Below are 22,727 nucleotides of genomic sequence, written 5' to 3' on the forward strand. Positions count from 1 at the left end.
TGGACAGTGAGAGAGAGAGAGACAGAGAGAAAAGTCTTCCTTTGCTGTTGATTCACCCTCCAATGGCCGCCGCAGCCGGCGCACTGCGGCTGGCGCACCGTGCTAATCCCATGGCAGGAGCCGGGTGCTTCTCCTGGTCTCCCATGGAGTGCAGGGCCCAAGGACTTGGGCCATCCTCCACTGCACTCCCGGGCCACAGCAGAGAGCTGGCCTGGAAGAGGGGCAACCAAAACAGAATCTGGCGCCCCAGTTGGGACTAGAACCCCGTGTGCTGGCACCGCAAGGCGGAGGATTAGCCTAGTGAGCCGCAGCGCCAGCCACTGACCCCTGCTCTTATCTAACCATTTTGGCCACCTGCAGTTTCCTTTCCTGATTCCTCCTGTCTCCCTTTCTTTGAATGCTGATGCTTTAGGGCTCTGCAGCCTTGTCTTCATCATTCCCATGGTGAACTGATCCAATCTTATTAAGTGATAATTTCCGTATTTTTTGTCTTTTGCCTGGGTCTTTACCCTGCATTTCTGACTAATGTAGTCTACTGTTTATTCAAAACCTCTCCTTTCCTCTTACTGCTCTGGTCTTCCCAGAGATGTCCTAATCTCAGTAAACAGCAACTACATCCTTCTGATTGCTCAAGGCAAAAAACCTTAAGCTATCTTTTTTTTTTTTTTTTAAATATTTGTATTCATCTACTTGAAAGGCATAGAAAGAGCCAGGAATTCTATCTGGGTCTCCCACAAGGGTGGCTACCATTAAGGTTAATAGTACTGCACTGCACTGGTCTCGCAACTTCCACATATATGCCACTGTTTTAAAAGACCAGTGGCAGAGATCCTTTCAGTAAATGCAACTGATACGCTACTTCTCAGCTAAGTCTTCTAATGGTTTTCCAGTTTAGGAAGGGCAAAAACTTGTAAGGCCCAAACCATCTAGGGACCTGTTACTTTTGTTGCCATTTGACTCTTCTTCTCACTTGACTCTAGTCATTCTTGCTTTTAGTTTCTAGAACACTCCAGTGCCATAGTGATTCTTTTGCCTGTTTTTGTTCTTCCCTGGTCTTCCCCCAGGTTTCTGCATGGATATACTGTAATCCCTTTTAACAAAAGACCCTGAAATTTGAAAGGCTTTTCTATTTAAAATACCACCTCCCAAACAGCCCTTTGGCACAATGATTGTCTTTGGGACACCTGCATCTCATCTAGAGTACCTGGTTCAACTCTTTGCTCCTTGCTAATGTACACTTGAGGAGGCAGCACATGATGGCTAATACTTGGATCCCTGACACCCATATGAGGGACCTAGATTGAGTTTTAGATTCATGGTTTGGCTTGGCCCAGCCCTGGCTATTGTGGAAGTTTGGGGAATGGACAAGCAGGTGGAAAATTTCTTGCCATCTCTCTGACTTCAAAATAAAATCAAATAAGTGTAATACTACCAGCACCCTTAACTTCTGCCCTTGTTTTATTTTTTTTTGCATCAACACTTACAACATCTGCTATCTTTTACTTTATTTGTTGGTTTATTTCCACTATAAATATAAGTTATACAGGGCAGGGATCATCGATTCTCTAACAGCTAGGAAAATGTCTGGCACTTGATAAATGATCAGTAAATATTTGAATAAATGAATGAATGTTGGAAAGAGCATATAATTTGAAATGAAACAGACTGGATTGAAATCCCAGCTTTTTAACTGGCAGTGTGAATTTCAACAATTTACTTCAACAGTCTCTGACTTAATTTCTGTAAAAGAGAAATACCATCACACTATTCTATAATTAAATGAAGTGCTTGCCATAAATTAGGTGTTCAAATGTTAATTTGTCCACCTAGTCTCTCTCCTTCTCCCAAGAAAACCCATAGCATTTCTCTATAGTAAATATTTGAGAATACAACTTCCACATTTTCAAAACAAAAAATTGCAGAAATGTGAGTCTGAAATCCCAAGGTTAAAATGTCACACCAATTCATGCTTTCCAATGAGTAGATGCTCAAAGAATGATGATTCAGCCTCACTGTTTTGGTGCGAGAGCAGAAATTATGAATTATAGTTCCTTATAGCATTCTTCCTTTCCAAAGTTCTTTCCCTTTGTAAGATGTTTATTTCTCAAGCTGTAATAGATCAACTCTATCTGTTTAAGTATGGCACTAGGTCGAGCAAAATTTAAATAGTATATTCTTTGTTAGATTAGGCCTGCCCTTTTATTAACTTCACTTTTAAAATGTAAATATCATTATTTTGTTTTTAAAAAAGTAATCTTATATTACTTCTTTAGATATGAGAAATTATATACCAAATGCTGTTCACTTTTATCATATTTTGGAGTGTTATATACTGTATATGTCATATGTTGCCCAAAGCATTTTACATAAAAAATTCTAATGTACTTTCTCCTTTCTACACTGTCCCCTAGTTTTCTGCCTTTTTACTTTGCATTTATAATATTTTTCCTAAAATATTTACTCCATACTTTAAAATGTTTTATCCTTTAGAATTTTCTGGAATACTTTAAAGGTAATAATTATAATATAATATAAATAAAAAGAACCAGAGGGAAAATAAGAATCAAATGAAAGTTATTGATTTATGAATGCTTCACAAATTCTCCAAGATTTCACTACAATACATGAACACACCTTTATAAATGTTCAAGAATAATAGATAAAACTTTTATTTTGAATGTGATTACAGTCATGTTCAATATCATTACAATTTACTACTTGATCAAAATTAACATGAAAATACAGAAAATTATATTTATAATTCAAACTAATAAACAATTTTCTAAAGAAAAACTCTCTGCTTTGCATTGTCATAATATTTCCCAAGGAACATTAACAAAGAAAGTAATGTGTCACAAATGGTTAAAAGCAATGTTTCTGGGTAGTTTGAATAAGATGTACTACATGAGTTAAAACAAACATTAGGGTTATTTTCTCTGGAAAGTTAGCTTGCAAATGAAAAGAAGAAATCCAAATCCGCATACTGTAACAGCTGTCCTCTTCAAAATTTTACTATTCCATGTAGATACTTCTTCCATTAGTGGTATATGAGTTGGATCATTTTCCCGTTCGTTTTGCAACTATTATTGTATGGAAAAAAGGAAAACAGTTAATGTAAAATACACTGAAAACAAAAAACATCTTTAATTTAAAAAATACAATATCCAGATTAATTCACTGGTTTTAGATGTTGTCAACTCAAGATTCCCAGGGAAGGTTTAGAGTGAACACAGACAATCTTTCCTTCACCACAATCTCATTACATAAATGATAAATTTTACATTAAAAGTGAATGTTATTATAGATTATCACATATTAAAATGGTGTTTTTATGTCTTGGAATAAGGTTCTTCTAATATTAAAGTTTCTATTTTACTTATATCGATGACAAACAATTTATGCTTATTTCCTGTGTTTAAAGATCAATTAATATCTTACATAAAAGCAAACCATTCTTATACTTACAAAAGATGAAATTTAGCAAAAACTGAAAGACTAGATGCTAATGCCAGAAGTTTAATAAAATATTTAGATATAACTGCAGGATCAAATGTCAACAAAAACTTATGTGGCTCTTTTACTACTTCTCAGCAATGAAAGTACATCACTCAGTTTCCAAATTCCCATAAAACTGTTTGCTAAAGCTTCCCCTTCCTGCTTTGTGCATGTGCCTGTGTGTGTGTGCACACATGCGTATGTGTCCAAAAAGAAAGAGAGACAGACAGACAAGGGGGTAGGGCAGGAGGGAGAATAAGCAGAAACTAAAAAAGATCCTTCAAAGATAAAAAGAATCAGGCACATTTATAGAGTGATATTTACTAGGAACATCCTGTGCTGGAGTGGTGATATAAATACCTCTCAACATTACCAGGAATAATGACTTCTAAATTCTCAGTGTAAATATTTAATTAAAAAAGTCTGCAAAATTAATTTTAAATTTATAGCCAAAAAAATGGACTTCAATGCCAGTCTCATTAATACAGGATTCTTCGTCTTAACTTCCAAATGGCTTCATTCAGCAACAGATTCCTTTTTGACACTGATGCTCCACTTACTGAGTCCTGAGACAGTCATTCCTTTTATTAACCAATTACTTCGAATGACCCTTTCTGACAGGAGCCTGTCAGTGTGTTGGTTTGAAAGAGAGTGATGTGGTGTTAAAGTCTAGCCTTGACCTCTCCCACCCTCTCTCGTTTTTACCTCCATGTTTCATTAAAAAAAAAAAAAATCCCCTTAAGTTATTATTGGTAAACTCTGAAATATCATAAGCTTAACAGGCATGATAGTATATTCTCAAATCTAGAAGCCTGAATAAGTTCCCTACATCAAATCTCCTTATGATTACTGCAAATCTACAAAAATCGATCCCCTAGCTTTCTTGAAAATTAAGACTTTCCTGCCCAAAGAACTGTTTTGCCATTATTACAGACTAATAAATATGTTCCCAAGGCTAGTCCTTATACAGCAATTCTAGGTAGAGAAGCTCACAGAAAAAAGAACTTCTAGTTCACTAAATATGAAAATTCCCTTATAGGTATAAAATCTTAAAATAAAAATTATGGTACCTGATTAGATTATCTGTTTTAGTCATTTCATGCCTAAAGCAATGCTTTTTAATTTCATTGATTTCATCTTAATTCTCCACACATACATACTGTCACACTTAGGTTTTTTAGTTCATTTAAAGAAACTGAATTAGTAAGCAACCCTAAGGCAAATATGTCTTAGGGAATTTCTTACACTAAATATTAGAAGTTGATGTGTTATACTTTCATACTAATTAAATACCTTCTGAATTAAGTCTTTTAATTTGCAGACTTCTTCATTCAGATCTTCCACATTACTAACCAGTTCTTCACACACTGAAGTAAAATTCCGTGGAGAAGCCCATTCTAGGACTATCTGTTAATATTTTCAAAAGTTAAATTTTAAATAACAGAACAATTTTTTAAAACTTTATATCCACAATAATTATACAGTATAAACATCAAGTAATATAGTTGAAAAAAATTTTTTTGTTTAGGATAAATCCTGACACCAAAATGAAGTCAGTAATTCACGTGAATACTTTAATCACCTTGCTACATTAATTTCTTAAATAAATGTACATATAACTTTCTATATGAAGATTAATGTAGTAATAATATTTATTAATTTCTGAAGGTATTTAAAATGACAATTCCCATATGTGTGTTATATGAAAATCATAGGAAAACAAGTACATTTAAAAATTTTCACTGTAGATAAAGAGGTAAAACCAAATCACAGGAAAAGCTACAAAATAAATTTGCAGGTCACTTATACTCTATTTAAAATTTCCTTCATTAAAACAGCTTATATTGATACAATTTTTTAATAACACTCAACACACTGTTTTGTTTCAACTTTCACTTGGGTCTCCTTTCACTTTGTATATTAAACAATTAAATCCTCTTTAAGAACAAATGATAAGTTCAATATATAGATAAGTTTAATTTTTGGTCTGACACATTTTCCTTTACTGAAAGGCTAGAACATAAATATTTCCCATCAATTATTACATGGGGGAGTAATATTTAAAAATTGACTTATTTAGATCTTATGTGATTTTTCCCAAACAACTGATTTTACCAGATCAGTAACGCTTTATCGATTGATCATGAACTTATCTGGATTGTTCTTCAGCATCCATATTTTCTTCACTTAATAATTTTTGTAGAATACCTTGTGAGAATTTACAGGTAATTCAGTAATGATATTCTGTACAGCTGTTATTAAATGGCCACATTGTTTGTTTAATTTCAGAAGAAAGTTGAGGAACTCATCACCACTAAAGAAAGGAAACAAACAAGCAAATAGAAATCACTGATTAGAGCAATTTTCTTCATTCTACTAGGTAGTTATGAAAAACCTAATCATAAATGAGGTCTTTCAAAAATATTTATGGAATAGCTAATGTGTATTAGGAACTCAAATAGGCATTAAATATAAAAGAAAAAAGTCTCCAATTTTGTGGATCTCAAAGACTAGGAGATGTACATCCAATTTTAACAATATTATTCATAGAGACACATGAGGGAAGATGAAAGTAGCAAGGTTATCTAGCATGTGAATTACACTGAATTACATATTTTTATGCTTATTTTTCTTTTAATTCTCCCCAACAACCCTCTTAACACTGGTTTATAGTTGAGATACCTAAAACTCAGGAAAAATGACTTTAATAGTACAAAATATGATGGTGATTAGAAATACTTCATAAAAATGATACTTGAGTCTGGAGCTGAAAAGTAAGTCTCCCAGTCATGTGTGGAAGGGAAGGTACTCTAGAGGGAGAGACTCAGCAGGAGCAAAATTACAGAGGGAAGAGGTCACTAAGGTGTAGTTAAAGCACAGATTATGAGAAAGCAGTAAGAGAAAAGGCTTGATGTAACCATTTATTAAAGAATTTTTATCTTCTTGATAATGTAGTTACTGAAGAATTTTAAGCAGGAAAATGAAAAACCAGATTTTTGTATGAGCGATTTTATTTGGAGAGTGGTATGGATTAGGAACACAAAAACGAAAAGAGATAATTGGGAGCTTAAGGATCTGGCAGAGGCAGTGTCACTGCAGAAGGAGGCAGAGTGATGGCTTAAGAAACTTTTAGGAGAATAAACTGAAGATGGTGGCTCGCATGTAAAAGAAAAGAATACAAGATGATTCTCAGGTTTTGGCTCATGGAAGACAGTGCCACCAATCATGGAAATGAGTTTGGGTGGGTGGTGGGGAGATTAGGAGATGAAAAGATAAGGCTGTGATGCAATAATAAAGAGCACACACTTTTTAATGAAGAGTGGGTATTAAGCTTCCACACTTACTGGTCTTATGATCTTAAGCAAATCTAATCTTGAGCCAAATATTTTCTTTTATCTAGAAGGGAGACAACAGAACTGTCAGGGGGCTGGATAAAGTGCCTAGTGTTGTGTCCAGCATACAGCTGGCATTCATGCAAACTTAATTATGATAACTTCAATGATGATGCGACATGCAGATGGCAATGACCAGTAAACAACAGAAAATGTAGGTCTTGCAAGAGTATTTATCCTGGGGGTCTACAGACTCATGGAGGACAAGGTTAAGCACGTTAATTAAGTAAGCTAGGTCCACTGATTTTGGCAATGTGGAGACACTGGTCATGAGATTGGCTGAGAGAAGTCAATTTAAGCAGAAACTCCAAAGAAACTTACATAACCAATATAAATGTTGGCCAAGGATATGAAAAGCAATTCAAAGAGAAAAAACAAAATTTGAATGGATAAAATAGGGCAATAAAATAATCATGATACTGCAATCTAGCAGAATGACCAAAATTAAGTTGATTATTGAAAGCTGACAAGCACAAGAGATGACCTTTCAGAAGAGTCCTTTAACAGTATCTATGAAAATAAAAAAGGTTCTGGGGTTGGCTTTGTGGCACAGTTGGTTAATCTGCTGCCTGCAACACCAGCATCCTTTATGGGTGCCAGTTCGAGCTCCACTTGTGATCCAGCTCCCTGCTAATGTGCTTGGGACAGCAGCAGAAGTACTTGGGCCCCTGTACCCATGTGAAAGACCTGGAAGAAGCTTCTGACTCCTGGCTTCAGTCTGGCCCAGCCCTGGCCCTTGTGGCTATTTGGGGAATGAACCAGAAAATGGAATATTGATCTCTGTATTTTTCCCCACTCCCCTCTGTAAGTCTGTCTTTCAAATAAAAATAAATATTTTTTAAAAAGACAAGAAAAAAATTCATAAAAAACTAATACTATGAAGCAAGAAGAATACTTCTAAGTCCAAATAGAAATTCTTGGAAGTTCTGACTACAAACTATACAGTTTTTTTTCACATTATTTCTAGGAGGAAAGATAAAACCAAGCAAGTTCAACCTCCAGTAAAAGCAATAGTGCAATTTTCTCATTTTACCAGGATGTAGGTAAATTTTTATTTTAAATGAGTCTTTTCTCTTAGATATTTAGGTGGTTAAAATAAGTTTTATAAAATATAAACTTCATAAAAATACTATACATGCAGTGAAAAGTGCCTGATAGTTGCTTTCAGAAAACAAATTGAAAATAAAAAATATTTAGATAAGCCTTTGCTCTATTTAGCAATAAGACAATATTTATAAAAGCATTTGGAAAACAATTCCATTTCTTTCTGCAGGTACCAATGCCATCTTACTAGTTAAAGTGATCAGTTTAAGTTCATAACTGATCATAAAGATAGGATTAAGTATCAAAGGGATCACATAAACAAGACCAGTGTCTGCTAATAATAATTGATAGAAGTAAAAAGGAGAGAACGATCCAACATGGGAAGTGGGATACACAGCAGACTCTTAGAATGACAAATGCCCTAAACAGCACTCTGGCCTCAGAATCAGCCCTTAAGGATCTGGCTAAAAAGTCCATGAGAGTATTTCATGCATGGAAAGCCAAGACACTGTGGCAAAAACTGACCTAAATGAAAGATCTCTGTGAATGAGATCCCAGTGGAAAGAATGGGCCATCAAAGAAGGAGGTACCTTTCTCTGAAGGAAGGAGAGAACTTCCATTTTGATTATGGCCTTGTCTAAATAAGGTCAGAATCTGTGAACTCAAGAGGCTTCCATAGCCTTGGCAGCTCATGACAAGAGCTTCAGGTGATTACTGATGTCATAAATAAGAGTGTCAATTGTTAAATCAACAACAGGAGTCACTGTGCACTTACTCCCCATGTAGGACCTCTGCCCTTAATGTGTTGTACTATGCGAATTAATGGTAAAAATAGCCTTCAAACAGTTCTTTATACTTTGTGTGTCTGTGTGGGTGCAAACTACTGAAATCTTCACTTAGTATAGAGTTGATCTTCTCTATATAAAGATAATTAAAAATGAATCAATGCAGAATGGGATGGGAGAGGGAGTAGGAAATGGGATGGTTTGCAGGTGGTTATGGGGGAAGAATCCAAAAACTGTACTTTGGAAAGTTATATTTATAAAAGTTTTCTATAAAAAAAGAAAGAACAGAAATTAAAAAGTATCAGACATATTTCTGCCAAAGTAATAGCAGTGATTTGCTTGTTTTTGTTTACATGTGATATTTATATAAGGTACACTTATATTTTTGTACTCTTTTTTAAATCTTAAAAAGATTAATGAGTAATTCATTAATGTTATATATTTATAGACATTACTTTTTTAAAAACAAAGTTGAAAAAGCACTATTTGCATCAAAACTGGTATTTTTTACTTTAGTTCCCACATATAAGGGAGAGAACATGTGGTACTTTTTTCTGTGTCTGGCTTATTTTACTCAACATGTATCCTCCAGTTCCAACCATTTTGCTGCAAATGATAGAATTCCATTCATTTTTATAGCTTAGTAACATTCTATTTGTTATATATACCATGTTTTAATTATCCAATCATCTGATGATGGACACCTTAGTTGATTCCATATTTTGCCTATTGTGAACAGTGATGTTGTAACCGTGGTCAAGCAGGTTATCTCTTTGATACAATGAGTTCATGTCTTTTAGGTAAATGCTCAGTAGTGGGATTGCTGGGTTCACATGCAGAGTATTTCTAGTTTTTAAAGAGATCTCCATTCTCTTTTCCACAGTGGATGTACTAACTTATATTCCCACCAATATCTTTTTCAATTTAATAAGCTTAAATAGATTAAAATCTATTGAGAACTGTCATTCAAAATAGAAACTGATGACAGGAATGTAATTCTAGATAGGTGAGTCACAAACATGTATGTGGAATATAATCTGATCAGCTATTATTCTGAAGAAAGTAAGACTGATAAATTAAGAACTCAGATCAAATAAGCAAATAATATTATAAGCAAAAGTACAGCCTTTCATTATCATTAATGAAAGGGAAAGAGACAGTTTTATCATGAGACATCATTTTCAGGGCCACTGAATATGGAAAGGCAAATTATGCAAAACTTTGCCACATGCAGTTTATATCATAAACCACATGGATGGTACCTTCTTGTCAGAATGAAACAGTATACATAACCTGCACAACTCTATAAGAATTATGTAAAAATTATGTAATCAAGAATTTAAAATAAGCAGATATGATATAAGTATGGTAGACTATGTGAAGGATCTTCATGAGTTCCTAGAAAGTATTATGAAAAAATTGTGCATGGATTTCAAACTTTTTGTACCAAAATAAATGAGTCTTTTCATTCCATTTTTCCATGAACTTTTTAAGTATCCTCAAATTATCTGATCAAATTATATTCCCCTTACTGAGCTAACTACTATCAGTTAGTCACTCCTTGTTACAGAATTATAACTAATGCTCCAATGACCTGAGGTTTGGCCACATGACTTGGTTAGGCAAAGAAAATATGACTTGGGAGTGACTCTGTAACTCCTGAACAGAAGCTTCAAGAGAGACTGACTGGTTCCACTATGTATTTTTCCCTGTATCATGAGAATAGCATCTCCCAGACTGGGACTGTTCCTCCAGCTTGCTATCAGAATAACAAACAAACAAGGAACGCAAATGCAAACAAGGAACAAACCAAATGGTTATAAGTAACTGAGAATTAAATGAGATCTAGAAGGTTATTTGTTACTGCACCAAAACGCAATGTAAGTGAACTAAAACAACAGTACATATTTTAAAAGTTCAAGTCAAGTAGTTGTTTAAAGTTCAAAATTTGTATAAAGTTATTACAAATAAATCTTATGTGCTCATTGTACAATATCTGAAAAAATTAAAATCATTAAAAATATGACTACCCAAAGAACATGAATGGTGTTATTTTTCCAAATATTTTCTTACAGCATACATTTTCCTTCAATATTTTTCCTGTGGATACAAACAACTATATAACACTTCATTTGCCATGATATATTGCATCTTTTATATTTATTATGAGTATTTTTATGACATTGTTTCTATGTTTCTATGACACTGTTTCAAAACTTATTTAAACTATAGAAAAATTAATTATATTGATGCAACCTAATTCAATAATTTCTTTGATACTGAAAATTTAGAGTTTCTAATCTTATCATATTTATAAATAACTTATGAGAACAATATATCCTTACATAAAATTTCCTATCTATGAAGATTTTTCTTTTTTGAGGGGGAGTGGTTTCCTTGACAGGCATGATTTTGAGATGGTTTTAACACATTCAAGTGAACGTCAGGTGGCTCAGAGCTCAGAATAAAAGTGTGGGCAGAAGCTGTTGAAAACTTTAAGACATGGATAAAAATTTATTATTTCTGTTCAAAATGTCTTCTAGTAGTAATGGAATGCTTACTAACATTTTAGAATTGCATTCATTCTGCAAACATACTAAAGGCAGAGAAAGTAAATGTGTGCATTTGCATTTTTTTAGTGGAGTTGATTTTAGAAAATCTGACACAGAAGAAAAGTATCTTAAAATAAATCAGTAGCTATATTTCTGAAGCCACATTACCAGGAGATTATAATCAATCAATTCAACTTTTCCTGCTGTTAGTTTTCTTATGACTTAGTGACTAATTTCTTCTTTAAAGAATGACTTTGTACAAATGGGAAATAAAACCTTTTCCATAACAACATGTAAACAAAGTCTCTGATTTAATAACAAGGTCAAATTCCTGGAATATATGTCTGCCAGTTTTTATTTTTTAAAAAATTCAGCACTTTTAATAAGTGAACCATTTAGGATTCTGAACATTCTTTAAGTTTATTAAATACCACAAAGTAAATTCATAGGGCAACTCTGACATCATACAAATGTTATATTAAAAATTTTAACTTGCAAGTCAGTCGTGTAGAACTTAAAATATTCCTTCACAGAAATAATGGTGAAAAAATTAAGGAACACAGATATTAAAAACGGTCTGCTGATTTTAAGGGCTATAATGTTATTCTGAAGTAATGAGGCATTATTTTGAATACTGATATTCTTGTTATAAGGAGATATATTAAGACAAAGGAATGAGGAATATCTGGCATATAAACTTTAGAATACAGTGGTTTTTTGAAAAAGAGACTGGGTAAAATGCAATTAATCTGACCAGGGGTAATGAGAGGCAGAAAATTAGGGAAAATGTAATTGATACACAAATCTCTAAAGGAGAAAGAAAACCATTGTAAAAAAAACAAATTTTATAGGCTAGTTATAGGTAGCATTGATAAATGGGATAAGTTCAAAATTACCTAGTTGGTAGAAGAAAAACAATTATTACGGATTCTTAAGGATTCCAAAATCTACATATTTTTACTATGGCTGAGGTCTCTATATCAAAAATTCCTAAACAGAGAGGTAATCACATAATTTAAAAGGCTGAAGAGGTCTCACAATTTTTCTGTTCTATCGTACATTTAAATTCGTTATGGGGCCATGTTTTAGGACAGTGGGTTAAGCTGAGACTGGTGTTCTGGGCTGCAGGCTATGAACTGAACCAGCCCTAACTGTTAGGGGAATTTGGGGATTAACAGAGGATGGAAAATCTTTCTCTGCCTATCTCCCTACCATTCTGCCTTTCAAATTAATATAAACAAACATTTAAATCATACTTAAATAATAAAAATAAAATTTTAAAAATGTTTTAGATATGAAAAAATCCAGATGAAATATTATATACAGTGAAACTATGACCTTATTTTGTACATTGTATTTTTATTAATGTAGTTGAAAAGGGCTAGTTTTTCACAACTAGGTAAGTGACACTGCTAACCTAAACTGAGTCAATAATCACATAAAGCCTTAGTGATTCTTTAGGATATTAAGTTAGGTTTTACTCATCCTATATTTTTATTTAGTTTTTGTTTTAACTTTTATTTAATAAATATAAGTTTCCAAAGAACAGCTTATGGATTACAATGGTCTCCCCCCCCCATAACTTCCCTCCCACCTGCAACCCTCCCATCTCCCGCTCCCTCTCCCATCCATATCAAGATTCATTTTCAATTCTCTTTATATACAGAAGATCAATTTAGTATATATTAAGTAAAGATTTCAACAGTTTGCACCCACACAGAACATAAAGTGTACAATACTGTTTGAGTACTAGTTATAGCATTAATTCACATTGAACAACACATTAAGGAAGGTACCTCCTTCTTTGATGGCCCGTTCTTTCTACTGGGATCTCACTTGCAGAGATCTTTCATTTAGTTTTTTTTTTTTTTTTTTGTTTTGTTTTGTTTTGTTTTGCCAAAGCGTCTTGGCTGTCCATGCCTATAATACTCACATGGGCTCTTCAGCCAGATCAGAATGCCTTAAGGGCTGATTCTGAGGCCAGAGTGCTGTTAGGACATCTGCCATTCTAAGTGTATTCTGCTGTGTATCCTATTTCCTATGTTGGATTGTTCTCTCTTTTTTAATTCTATCAGTTAGTATTAGCAGACATTAGTCTTGTTTATGTGATCCCTTTGACTCTCAGAACTATCAGTATGATCAATTGTGAACTGAAATTGATCACCTGGACTAGTGAGATGGCATTGGTACATGACACCTTGATGGGATTGAATTGGAATCCCCTGGCACGTTTCTAACTCTACCATTTGGGCAAGTCAGCTTGAGCTTGTCCCAAATTGTACATCTTCTCCCTCTTATTCCCACTCTTATATTTAACAGAGATCACTTTTCAGTTAAATTTAAACACCTAAGAATCACTGTGTGTTAATTACAGAGTTCAACCAATAATATTAAGTAGGACAAAAAAATACTAAAAGGGATAAAGTATTAAGTTGTTCATCAACAGTCAGGACAAGGGCTGATCAAGTCACTGTTTCTCATAGTGTCCATTTCACTTCAACAAGTTTCCTTTTTGGTACTCAGTCAGTTGTCACCCATCAGGGAGAACATATGATATTTGTCCCTTTGGGACTGGCTTATTTCACTCAGCAGGATGTGTTGCATATTCCTCCATTTTTGTATTTAGTTTTCAAAATTTATTCATTTGAAAGGAAGAGTTAAGAGAGAGGGAAAGACAAAGGATCTAACCACTGGTTCACTCCCCACTGTACAATGGCTGGGACTAGGCCAGGCAAAAGTCAGTAGCCTGGTAACCCATATGGGTGGCAGGAGTCCAAACACTCAGGCCATTCTCCACTGCTTTCCCAAGAGCACTAGCAGGAACCTGGACTGGAAGGGAAACAGCTGGGACTCAAACCAGTGCTCCTTTGGGATGCTAGCACTGAAGGCAGAGGCTTAACCAGCTATTCTCAATGCTGGTCCCTTAGCCATCCTTTTAGTAATCTAGTTAATTTTGGTCTTTCCAGAATCCTTATTAAATTTAATCCAATTGAGTTTTGGGAAATTTGCTTCAGCCTACCAAAACCTGTACCATTGTGACTCTCAAATCTTCATCTAGCCACAAGTCACATGTAGCTTACTGAGCTCTTGAAATCACATAGAGTAGTTTCTCTGATTATAGTGGAATCAAACCAGAATCTGTAACAGAGAAACAACAGGAAAATATCCAAACACATGGCAACTAAACAACATATTTCAAAATAATCCATAGGTGAATGAGGAAGTCTCAAAAGAATTAAAAATATACATAAGAGTGAAAGAAAATGACTACCCAACGTACCAAAGATTGTGGAATGCAAGTAACACAGTGCTGAAAGGGAATAGTAAAAAGGGCTAATTGCTATATAAGAAAGAAAATGTCTCAAATAACCTATACTTCTACTTCAAGAATCCAGAAAAAGTAAATTCAAAACAAGCAGAAGGAAGGAAATAAATTTAACAGCAGACATCAATGAAATTAAAAACTAAATCAGGAAAGTTACTGAAACAAAAACCAGGTTCTTTGCAAATAAATCTGATAAATCTCTAGCAAGACTAAAAGAAGACAGAAATCACTAGTATCATGAGACAGGATGTTACTTATACAATAGATCCTACAGTCACCAAAACAATAACAGCAGATAACTCCAAATAATCTTAGGCTCATAAACTTGACCACTTAGAAGAAATGAATCAAGTTCTTGAAATCCACAAATTACTAAAACTCAGTCCAGATGAAATGGATATTAATAGTCCTATTGCTGATAAAGAAATTGAATTTGTCATTAAAAAGATCCCCCAGAGAAATCTCCAGGCCCAGAGGGTTTCACTGGAGAACACTATATAGTATGCTTAAAGAGTTAACACTAGATCTACAAAATCTTTTAAAAAATTAAAGAAAAGGTAACATTTTCCAACTTGTTTTGTGAGGCCAGTATTGCCCTGATACTAAACTAAACAAAGCACAAAACAGTAGCCTATTGAGCAGTTATCTCTCGTACACTTAGATGCAAAATTCCTTAACAAAACATTGGCAAATCAAATCCAACAGTGCAAAACAAGAGTAATAAACATGGGGTTAATCCAATGCAACGCTGGTTCAATGATTAAATATCCAACAACATAATCAACCATATTAAAAGGCTAAAGAAAAAGTCATATGATCATATCAATTGACAGAGAAAAAGTATCTGATAGGACCTGTGTTGTGGCCCTGTGGGTTAAGCCACTGCTGGTGACTCTGGCATCATCCCCTATTAGAATCCTGGGTTGAGTCCTGGCTACTCTGATTTTGATGTAGATTGCTGCTAATGCACCTTTGAAAGAAGTGGCAGATGACCCAAGTGCTTGGGCCCCTGTCACCCAAGGAGGACACCTGGATGGAGTTCCTGGTTCCTGGCTTCAGCCTGGCCCAGACCTGGCTGTTACAGCCATTTGGAGAGTGAACATTGGATGGACAATCTCCCTGCCTCCCTCTCTGTCACTCTTTAATTTAAACATATAAATAAATCTTAAGGAAAAAGCATCTGACAAGATTCACCAACTGTTCATGACAAAAACCCTCAGAAAAATAGGAATAGAGCAAAATATCTACAGCTAGTATAGTTATATAAAAACAAACTGAATGCTTCCCTCTAAGATTGGGAACAATGTCCACCATCCATAACTCTTGATTCAACATAGTACTAGAAATTCTATCTACTGCAATGAGGAAAGAAAAAGAAATAAAAGGAGTAGAAACTAGAAAGGAAGAAATTAACCTGCCCCTTTTTTAGACTATATAATTTATAAAGAAAATCTGAAGGATGCCAAAAACTCCCAGAACTAGAAAATGATTCAGTAAGATTAAAAAATACTCTGTAGACAAAACAGTCAACTGTACATTGAAACTGAAAATAAAAATTAAATCCAATTAAAATTTATTCAAAGAAAATGAAAATTTAGGAATAAATTTAACAATGTATGTACAGAAACTGTGTAATGAAAATCAAAAATGCTGAGGCAAGCACACCTAAAACTTGTAGATATCTGTGTTCACACATTGGTAGATAACATAGCTGTCTGTTCTACCTAATTGATTAGACCTCATCAACATGAAAAATGCTCTCTGAAAGACATCATTAAAAGGATGAAAAATTACAACGAAAAAATATTTGCATATATACAATAAAACACTTGAACTGGACGATTCCCAAAACTCAATATTAAAAAACAATCAATCTGACAGAAAATGGGAAAACACAAACATATTTCATCAGAGAGGATACACAGATGGCAAGTAAGATATGCAAAGCTGTTTGATATCACTGGTCACTAGGTAAATACTGTATGAGTCATCATATAGTATTTGAGTTATCATAAATACTATAATGAGTTATCACCACTGGCCACTAGGTAAATACTATATGAGTTATATAGTATATGAGTTATCATGAATACTGAGTTATCATCACACATCTATCAGAATGCTAACAAAAAATTAGTGCTGACACAAAATGCTGGTGAGAATTCAGAGAAAATGGATCCACTCACACAGTGCTGAGGGGAATATAAAATGGTAGTACTATTCTGGAAAGCAGTTTTTTTTAAAAAAAAAAAAAAAACAACAAAACTAAACATGCAGGTACCATACAATCTAGGAACTACCCTCTTAGGCATTTATCCCTGAGAAATGAAAACTTATTTTCTAACAGAATCTTGTAAATCAATGTTCAAAGCAGTTTTATTTGGAATAACCCCAAACTAAAATCTTCTCAAATGGCTAAATCTGACTGGGTAAATGGCCTAACAATCTGTAGAATATACTGGCAGGCATGAATTTCCAATTTTTTTGCACCAAAATAAATTTATCTTTTAATTCCATTTTCCACAAACTTTTTGAAGTACCCTCATATAGTTATTTCAAATTAGAAGTTAAAAAATCATTTACTACTTTATATTAATATATTTCAAAATAGTTCAGTATTATTAAGTTCTTGATAAGTTTAAAATATTAGAAATGAAGTTTACATATTAATCATATAATTTCTCACACATTAAGGCTGAAAATATAACTGAGCTACATGAATGCTTTCTTACTGCACTATGTGAAAATATTACTACTTTGAATTTTCAAGTTGACTTCTAAAATGATTTAACAGAGTAAACACTATACTATATAAGTTCAATTAGCAGGGTACAATGACAAAAATAAAACAAAAATATTTCTATATGAATAAAAATGATTATTTTGCTTTTTGGTAGAATTACTTTATAAAAATTGACTTTAGAAAGTACATCCATTTCAGAACACAGTATATTCCAAAATCCATTTCCCTAAAAAAAGGTTAAAATCAAGAAAAATGACTCAGACATTATCAAAATTGAACTAAAAAAGAACAGTTGGTTCTAAACAATATTAAAGTAAATTAGTAAGTTAACTTTACCTGATTTCCAACTTTGCCACCTCAGGTAACTCTCCAAATTTTATCTCCTCTACCTCTAGTTCTTTAAGAGCAGCCAGAATTTTCTGCTGGTCTTTACTGGTAATTCCATTCTAGGTAGAAATAATTTGAAGGTACAATAAGATAGTTGTATTTGAGTAATTAACATATTAAGAGTTTCTAAAGAAGTTTTCTAGTTGAGGAATTTACTTCTTAAAAATAGATATTGGAAAAACAGTAAATAAACTAAAATGATTATATGGTTTGCTTGCAATTGTGATTGACAAGGTTAGTTATATCACTAAAATATTTAGACATAAAGTGAACGTAGTTAGTTTTTTTGCAATGCTAATACTTGCGACAGACCCCAAATTACTAGACCTTAATAGATACCTATTATAAATCACAATAAGGCAATTTTTTCTTCAAAATGTTATTTAAAATATTATCAGTGATAAGTGAGAACTAGTGATTTTTGGGCTGGATTCCTCTTTATATTAAACTAAATTTTCTATCTCAGATTTAAATAAGTAGTATGCTCATTCTGATTGCTAGTGATATTAAAGAATTCAAGTTTCCAATGTGCTCATACAGCAAGATCATGCTTTTGGATACCCTCTGTGTGTCAAAGGACCTCTCGTTCTCCCCACAGCCATTTTCAAATTGTTAATAATACTACATAACAGAAACAACAAAAGGCTTGATAATTTTGGGAACCCAAAATAAAGCATTTTATTTGGAAGATGTAATATATATACACACACACATATCCACCTATATCTAAGCAGCCTGTTTTACAATGTATTTCACAACTGGAAGTGAAACACCAGTTTTAGTTCAGATGTCATGTCAGTCTGAAGAAAAAAAAAATGAAACTGCTCCATGTCTTTAGATGTCCTTTAAGTAATTTAATGCTGCAATAAGATTTTAGGTATGGTTATTCATAAGCATATCTAATCAAGAATCTAGGAAGAAATCAGTCAGGGGGTCTGGCTCTAGGATTTTTTTTTTTTTTTTTGACAGGCAGAGTGGATGGACAGTGAGAGAGAGAGACAGAGAGAAAGGTCTTCCTTTGCCGTTGGTTCACTCTCCAATGGCTGCCGCGGCTAGCGCACTGTGGCCAGCGCACCGCGCTGATCCGATGGCAGGATCCAGGTACTTATCCTGGTCTCCCATGGGGTGCAGGGCCCAAGGACTTGGGCCATCCTCCACTGCACTCCCTGGCCACAGCAGAGAGCTGGCCTGGAAGAAGGGCAACCGGGACAGAATCCGGTGCCCCGACAGGGACAGAATCCGGTGCCCCGACCGGGACTAGAACCCGGTGTGCTGGCGCCGCAAGGGGGAGGATTAACCCAGTGAGCCAGTGAGCCGTGGTGCCGGCCTTAGCTCTAGAATTTTAAAAACAGGAAATAAAAGAATTCACAACTTTAAAAACATTAAAGAATATATCAAGTTTTTGAAACTGATACTAACCTGCGTAAACTCATCTTTTCTCATGGTCAAAAGGTGTCTTAAAGTTATATCCCTTTCCTGAAGAGAAGGGGAGAGGGTGGAAGTCACTTTTCAATATAAATAAAACAATAGAAGGGGAATCAGACAAACATACGTGTTAGTCATCTATATGCTCTGCTCCTAAAGAACTTTCAACTTTCTAGAGTGGACAAGATATGTAGATAAAAACTACTCTATTAGGTAGGTAGTAATGAATATCACAATGCCTGTATTCATCTAAGGAATAAACGCAGGTTAGTTTCTAGATCCAAAGAAAATGATTACCATTTGTATTTGTTTACACAGAAAAGCAGTTTTATACACTGACACAAATTATTTTTTAATAAATATTTGAAAATTTCTGACTGTATCATATTAAACCATATATAATACATATTTCTACATAAGATGTTTCCAAATAGGACCAAGTTTCAAGATGTATGGTAAAACCCAACTCTGAAATATCTGAAGAGAAGGTGTTCTGTCTTAAAAGTGCTTCACTACTTCAGCATCCTCATGTAGCTGATAATAATTGTAACCTACTCAAATCACATATACTGAAATGTATGCTTCAAGCACCTAAAAAGTGCTTGACATATTGTTTAACTGAACCGTCAAGACAACTCTACACTAGGTATTATCATCTTTATGAAAAACCCTAATAAATGAAGGGTTTTCAAAAAATTCATGGAAATGTATATTATGAAACTGCTATGCATGGATTTCAATTTGTTTTCCATCAAAATAAAATTACCTTTTATTTCCATTTTTTCATGAACTTTTTGAAGTAACCAAGTATTTCAGTGAATCATTAGAGGAAAATCTGATACTAAAATGTTCTCATTTAAAACCATGCTTCTTCTAGTATCCCATACAAGATAAGCAATTACAAAAACAAACTAAGGGCATAGGTGTATACAGAGGCATTAGGCAGTGAGTAGAAGTTGTTTAATCCAACCAGATTCTAATTATGAAAATAGTAATATATTTTTGAAATGCTTATTATAAGTTTAAAATAGGATATGCTATAAAGTGAATTGGTTCTCATTCATAGATGAGCATGTTTTCAACTAATATTTAATGTTTACTCACCAACAACTAACTAACTAAATATATATATATACATATATATATATCTCACTATAGGTATCTGAAATCTTACCTTTAATAAATCTGTCATGTGTTCAAGTCCAAGACCATGTAAAAATATTTCCAGATCTCCAAATGCTGTATAAGAACTATAGATATTTAGAGCAATGTCAATTTCAGAACAAACTATAAGTGCACAAATACATATATATTTCAGAGAATGACAGTAAAAATGGGTAAGAATTAATCCATGCAGAATATATTTACAAGTTATACATCAGAACTATGTAATTCAAAGGAATAAGCGAAAGGTATCTTGAGTAAAAACATGAGGCTTGGTAATAGTAGAATGGAGTTCATCTTTCCTAAGAATAAAAATATGTGCCAATGTGTATTCTTGTTAATTCTCTGAAAGCTTATTAAATTGCAATAAATAAAGATTAAATAACTTCAAATGGCTTTTGTCCATGTACTGAACAGGGTTCAGAGAAAAGAAACTGTATTTTTAATTTTAGCCTGTAAAATCAGGAAAATGTTAAAAAGAATTAGAAAGCAAGATACAGTACAGTTTGAAAAGTAACCTAAACATCCTGTTAGAGACTTTTAAGAATAAATTTCAATTGCTATTTTACTTAAAGTTTACATTTAAAATCAAAGCTATTATCATTAGTACTAGTACATATAAACAAATAAAAATGTCCTAAAATCTTGGAGAACAAAGCACTTAAGTCCAGACATTTGTGACATTAAAAAATACTTGTAAAAGTTTAAAATATCATATAATTTAAATGTCACATTTACTAAAATAAAAATAAATACAGCTATTATTAACTTATAGGTATTCTGTTGAACTAAAACCTGTTATGTTACCTAAATATGTGATCTTTTTCTTTATCAGAATCTGTTGTCAACAGCTTACAAATAGTCTCTTCTTTAGTTAGCTGTTGAAGCTTTCCTTCCAATGGATTTAAAGTCAAAGAAAGTAAGTTGAAGATCTGAAAAAGTTCACAGGTCATTCAAATTTAGCTAACATTATTATATACTATCACATATAAAAGAAACAACATAGAATTATTTTATAACTAGAAAGGAAATTTTAGGGAAAGATCTGAGAAAAATCTTTATAAAACCAAGTAAATGTTCCTTAGACATGAAATAATCAGGTAAGAAAAAGTACATACATATAACTCAAAATAATAAGATTAAAGGAAGACAGTAACTATTATTTTCAGTAGAAACAAAACTAAAATTTTCATTTTGATCAATACAGAATGATTAAATATACTTTACATTGTTAAGTGGGGAGAAAGCAAGAAGCATGACTGAATGTATGCAAATCCCAACTGCATACCTCACAGACATGCGATGAACCTCCTTAATTTGAGGAGCAACCGGGACAGAACTGGCGCCCCAACTGGGACTAGAACCTGGGGTGCTGGCACCGCAGGTGGAGGATTAGCCTAGTGGGCCACAGCGCCGGCTGGAAGTTTACATACTTTAAAATTCAGAAAATCAGCCGGCGCCGCGGCTCACTAGGCTAATCCTCCGCCTAGCGGCGCCGGCACACCGGGTTCTAGTCCCGGTCGGGGCGCCGGATTCTGTCCCGGTTGCCCCTCTTCCAGGCCAGCCCTCTGCTGTGGCCAGGGAGTGCAGTGGAGGATGGCCCAGGTGCTTGGGCCCTGCACCCCATGGGAGACCAGGAAAAGCACCTGGCTCCTGGCTCCTGCCATCGGATCAGCGCGGTGCGCCGGCCGCAGCGCGCCGACCGCGGCGGCCATTGGAGGGTGAACCAACGGCAAAGGAAGACCTTTCTCTCTGTCTCTCTCTCTCTCACTGTCCACTCTGCCTGTCAAAAAAAAAAAAAAAAAAAAAAAAAAAAAAAAAAAAAAATTCAGAAAATCAGTGTCATAAACTATGGAACTAAATAACTTAGTTCTACAATTATGCTGCATATGATTCCTGCTAGAAATTGCAGGCCACTGGCTAAAGATTAGTGTGCAAATCAGAAGTTTCTATCAATAAAGTAATTTAATATATAGTAAATATTTATTATTGAACTTAACATCTGAATGGTAGTAGGTCATTTAATCATGTTATCATTTTATCATATACTTTGCCACAAGAATAATGAGGGGTAAAGTGTAAATTAGGATTTAACCATCAAGTTATTTAGTATCTTAATTAAAATTACATGCTTGAATTTTGATAGTTGACTGACTTTCTTAAAACACTAATTTTTTAAAATATAGACTAGTTTGAAATATTTAAATAGTCCATTATATTACAGCCAGAATCAGATTTTATTATCAATTTACCACTATATAAATGCCTCTTATTTAGAAGAAAATTAATATGACAGTAAAATAAATTTCTTACCTACCTGGAGGAAAAATTTAAGGACAAACTATTATTGCATTCTGAATTCTAACAAAATACAGAAGTTACACAAGTGATCATGTGACATCCACAGAAAAATTA

General features: G+C 33.8%; 1 protein-coding gene across 1 annotated transcript in view; it reads right to left on the reverse strand.

The window, feature by feature from the left end:
* Positions 1-2,554: 2,554 nt before the first annotated feature.
* Positions 2,555-22,727, reverse strand: part of ASZ1 (ankyrin repeat, SAM and basic leucine zipper domain containing 1) — a 77,514-nt gene continuing 57,341 nt past the window's right edge. Inside the window, exons 7-13 of the mRNA NM_001171019.1 lie at positions 21,120-21,244; positions 20,323-20,398; positions 19,143-19,199; positions 17,673-17,782; positions 5,704-5,809; positions 4,789-4,902; positions 2,555-3,080 (exon numbers count right to left, since the gene is read on the reverse strand). Of these exons, the coding sequence (NP_001164490.1) occupies positions 2,928-3,080; positions 4,789-4,902; positions 5,704-5,809; positions 17,673-17,782; positions 19,143-19,199; positions 20,323-20,398; positions 21,120-21,244 (741 nt within the window). The 3' untranslated portion in view covers positions 2,555-2,927. The remainder of the gene's footprint in view (positions 3,081-4,788; positions 4,903-5,703; positions 5,810-17,672; positions 17,783-19,142; positions 19,200-20,322; positions 20,399-21,119; positions 21,245-22,727) is intronic.

The sequence above is a fragment of the Oryctolagus cuniculus genome, chromosome 3, assembly GCF_051225735.1.
Source record: "Oryctolagus cuniculus isolate XC-2025 breed Fujian yellow rabbit chromosome 3, ASM5122573v1, whole genome shotgun sequence".
Lineage (NCBI taxonomy): Eukaryota > Metazoa > Chordata > Mammalia > Lagomorpha > Leporidae > Oryctolagus > Oryctolagus cuniculus.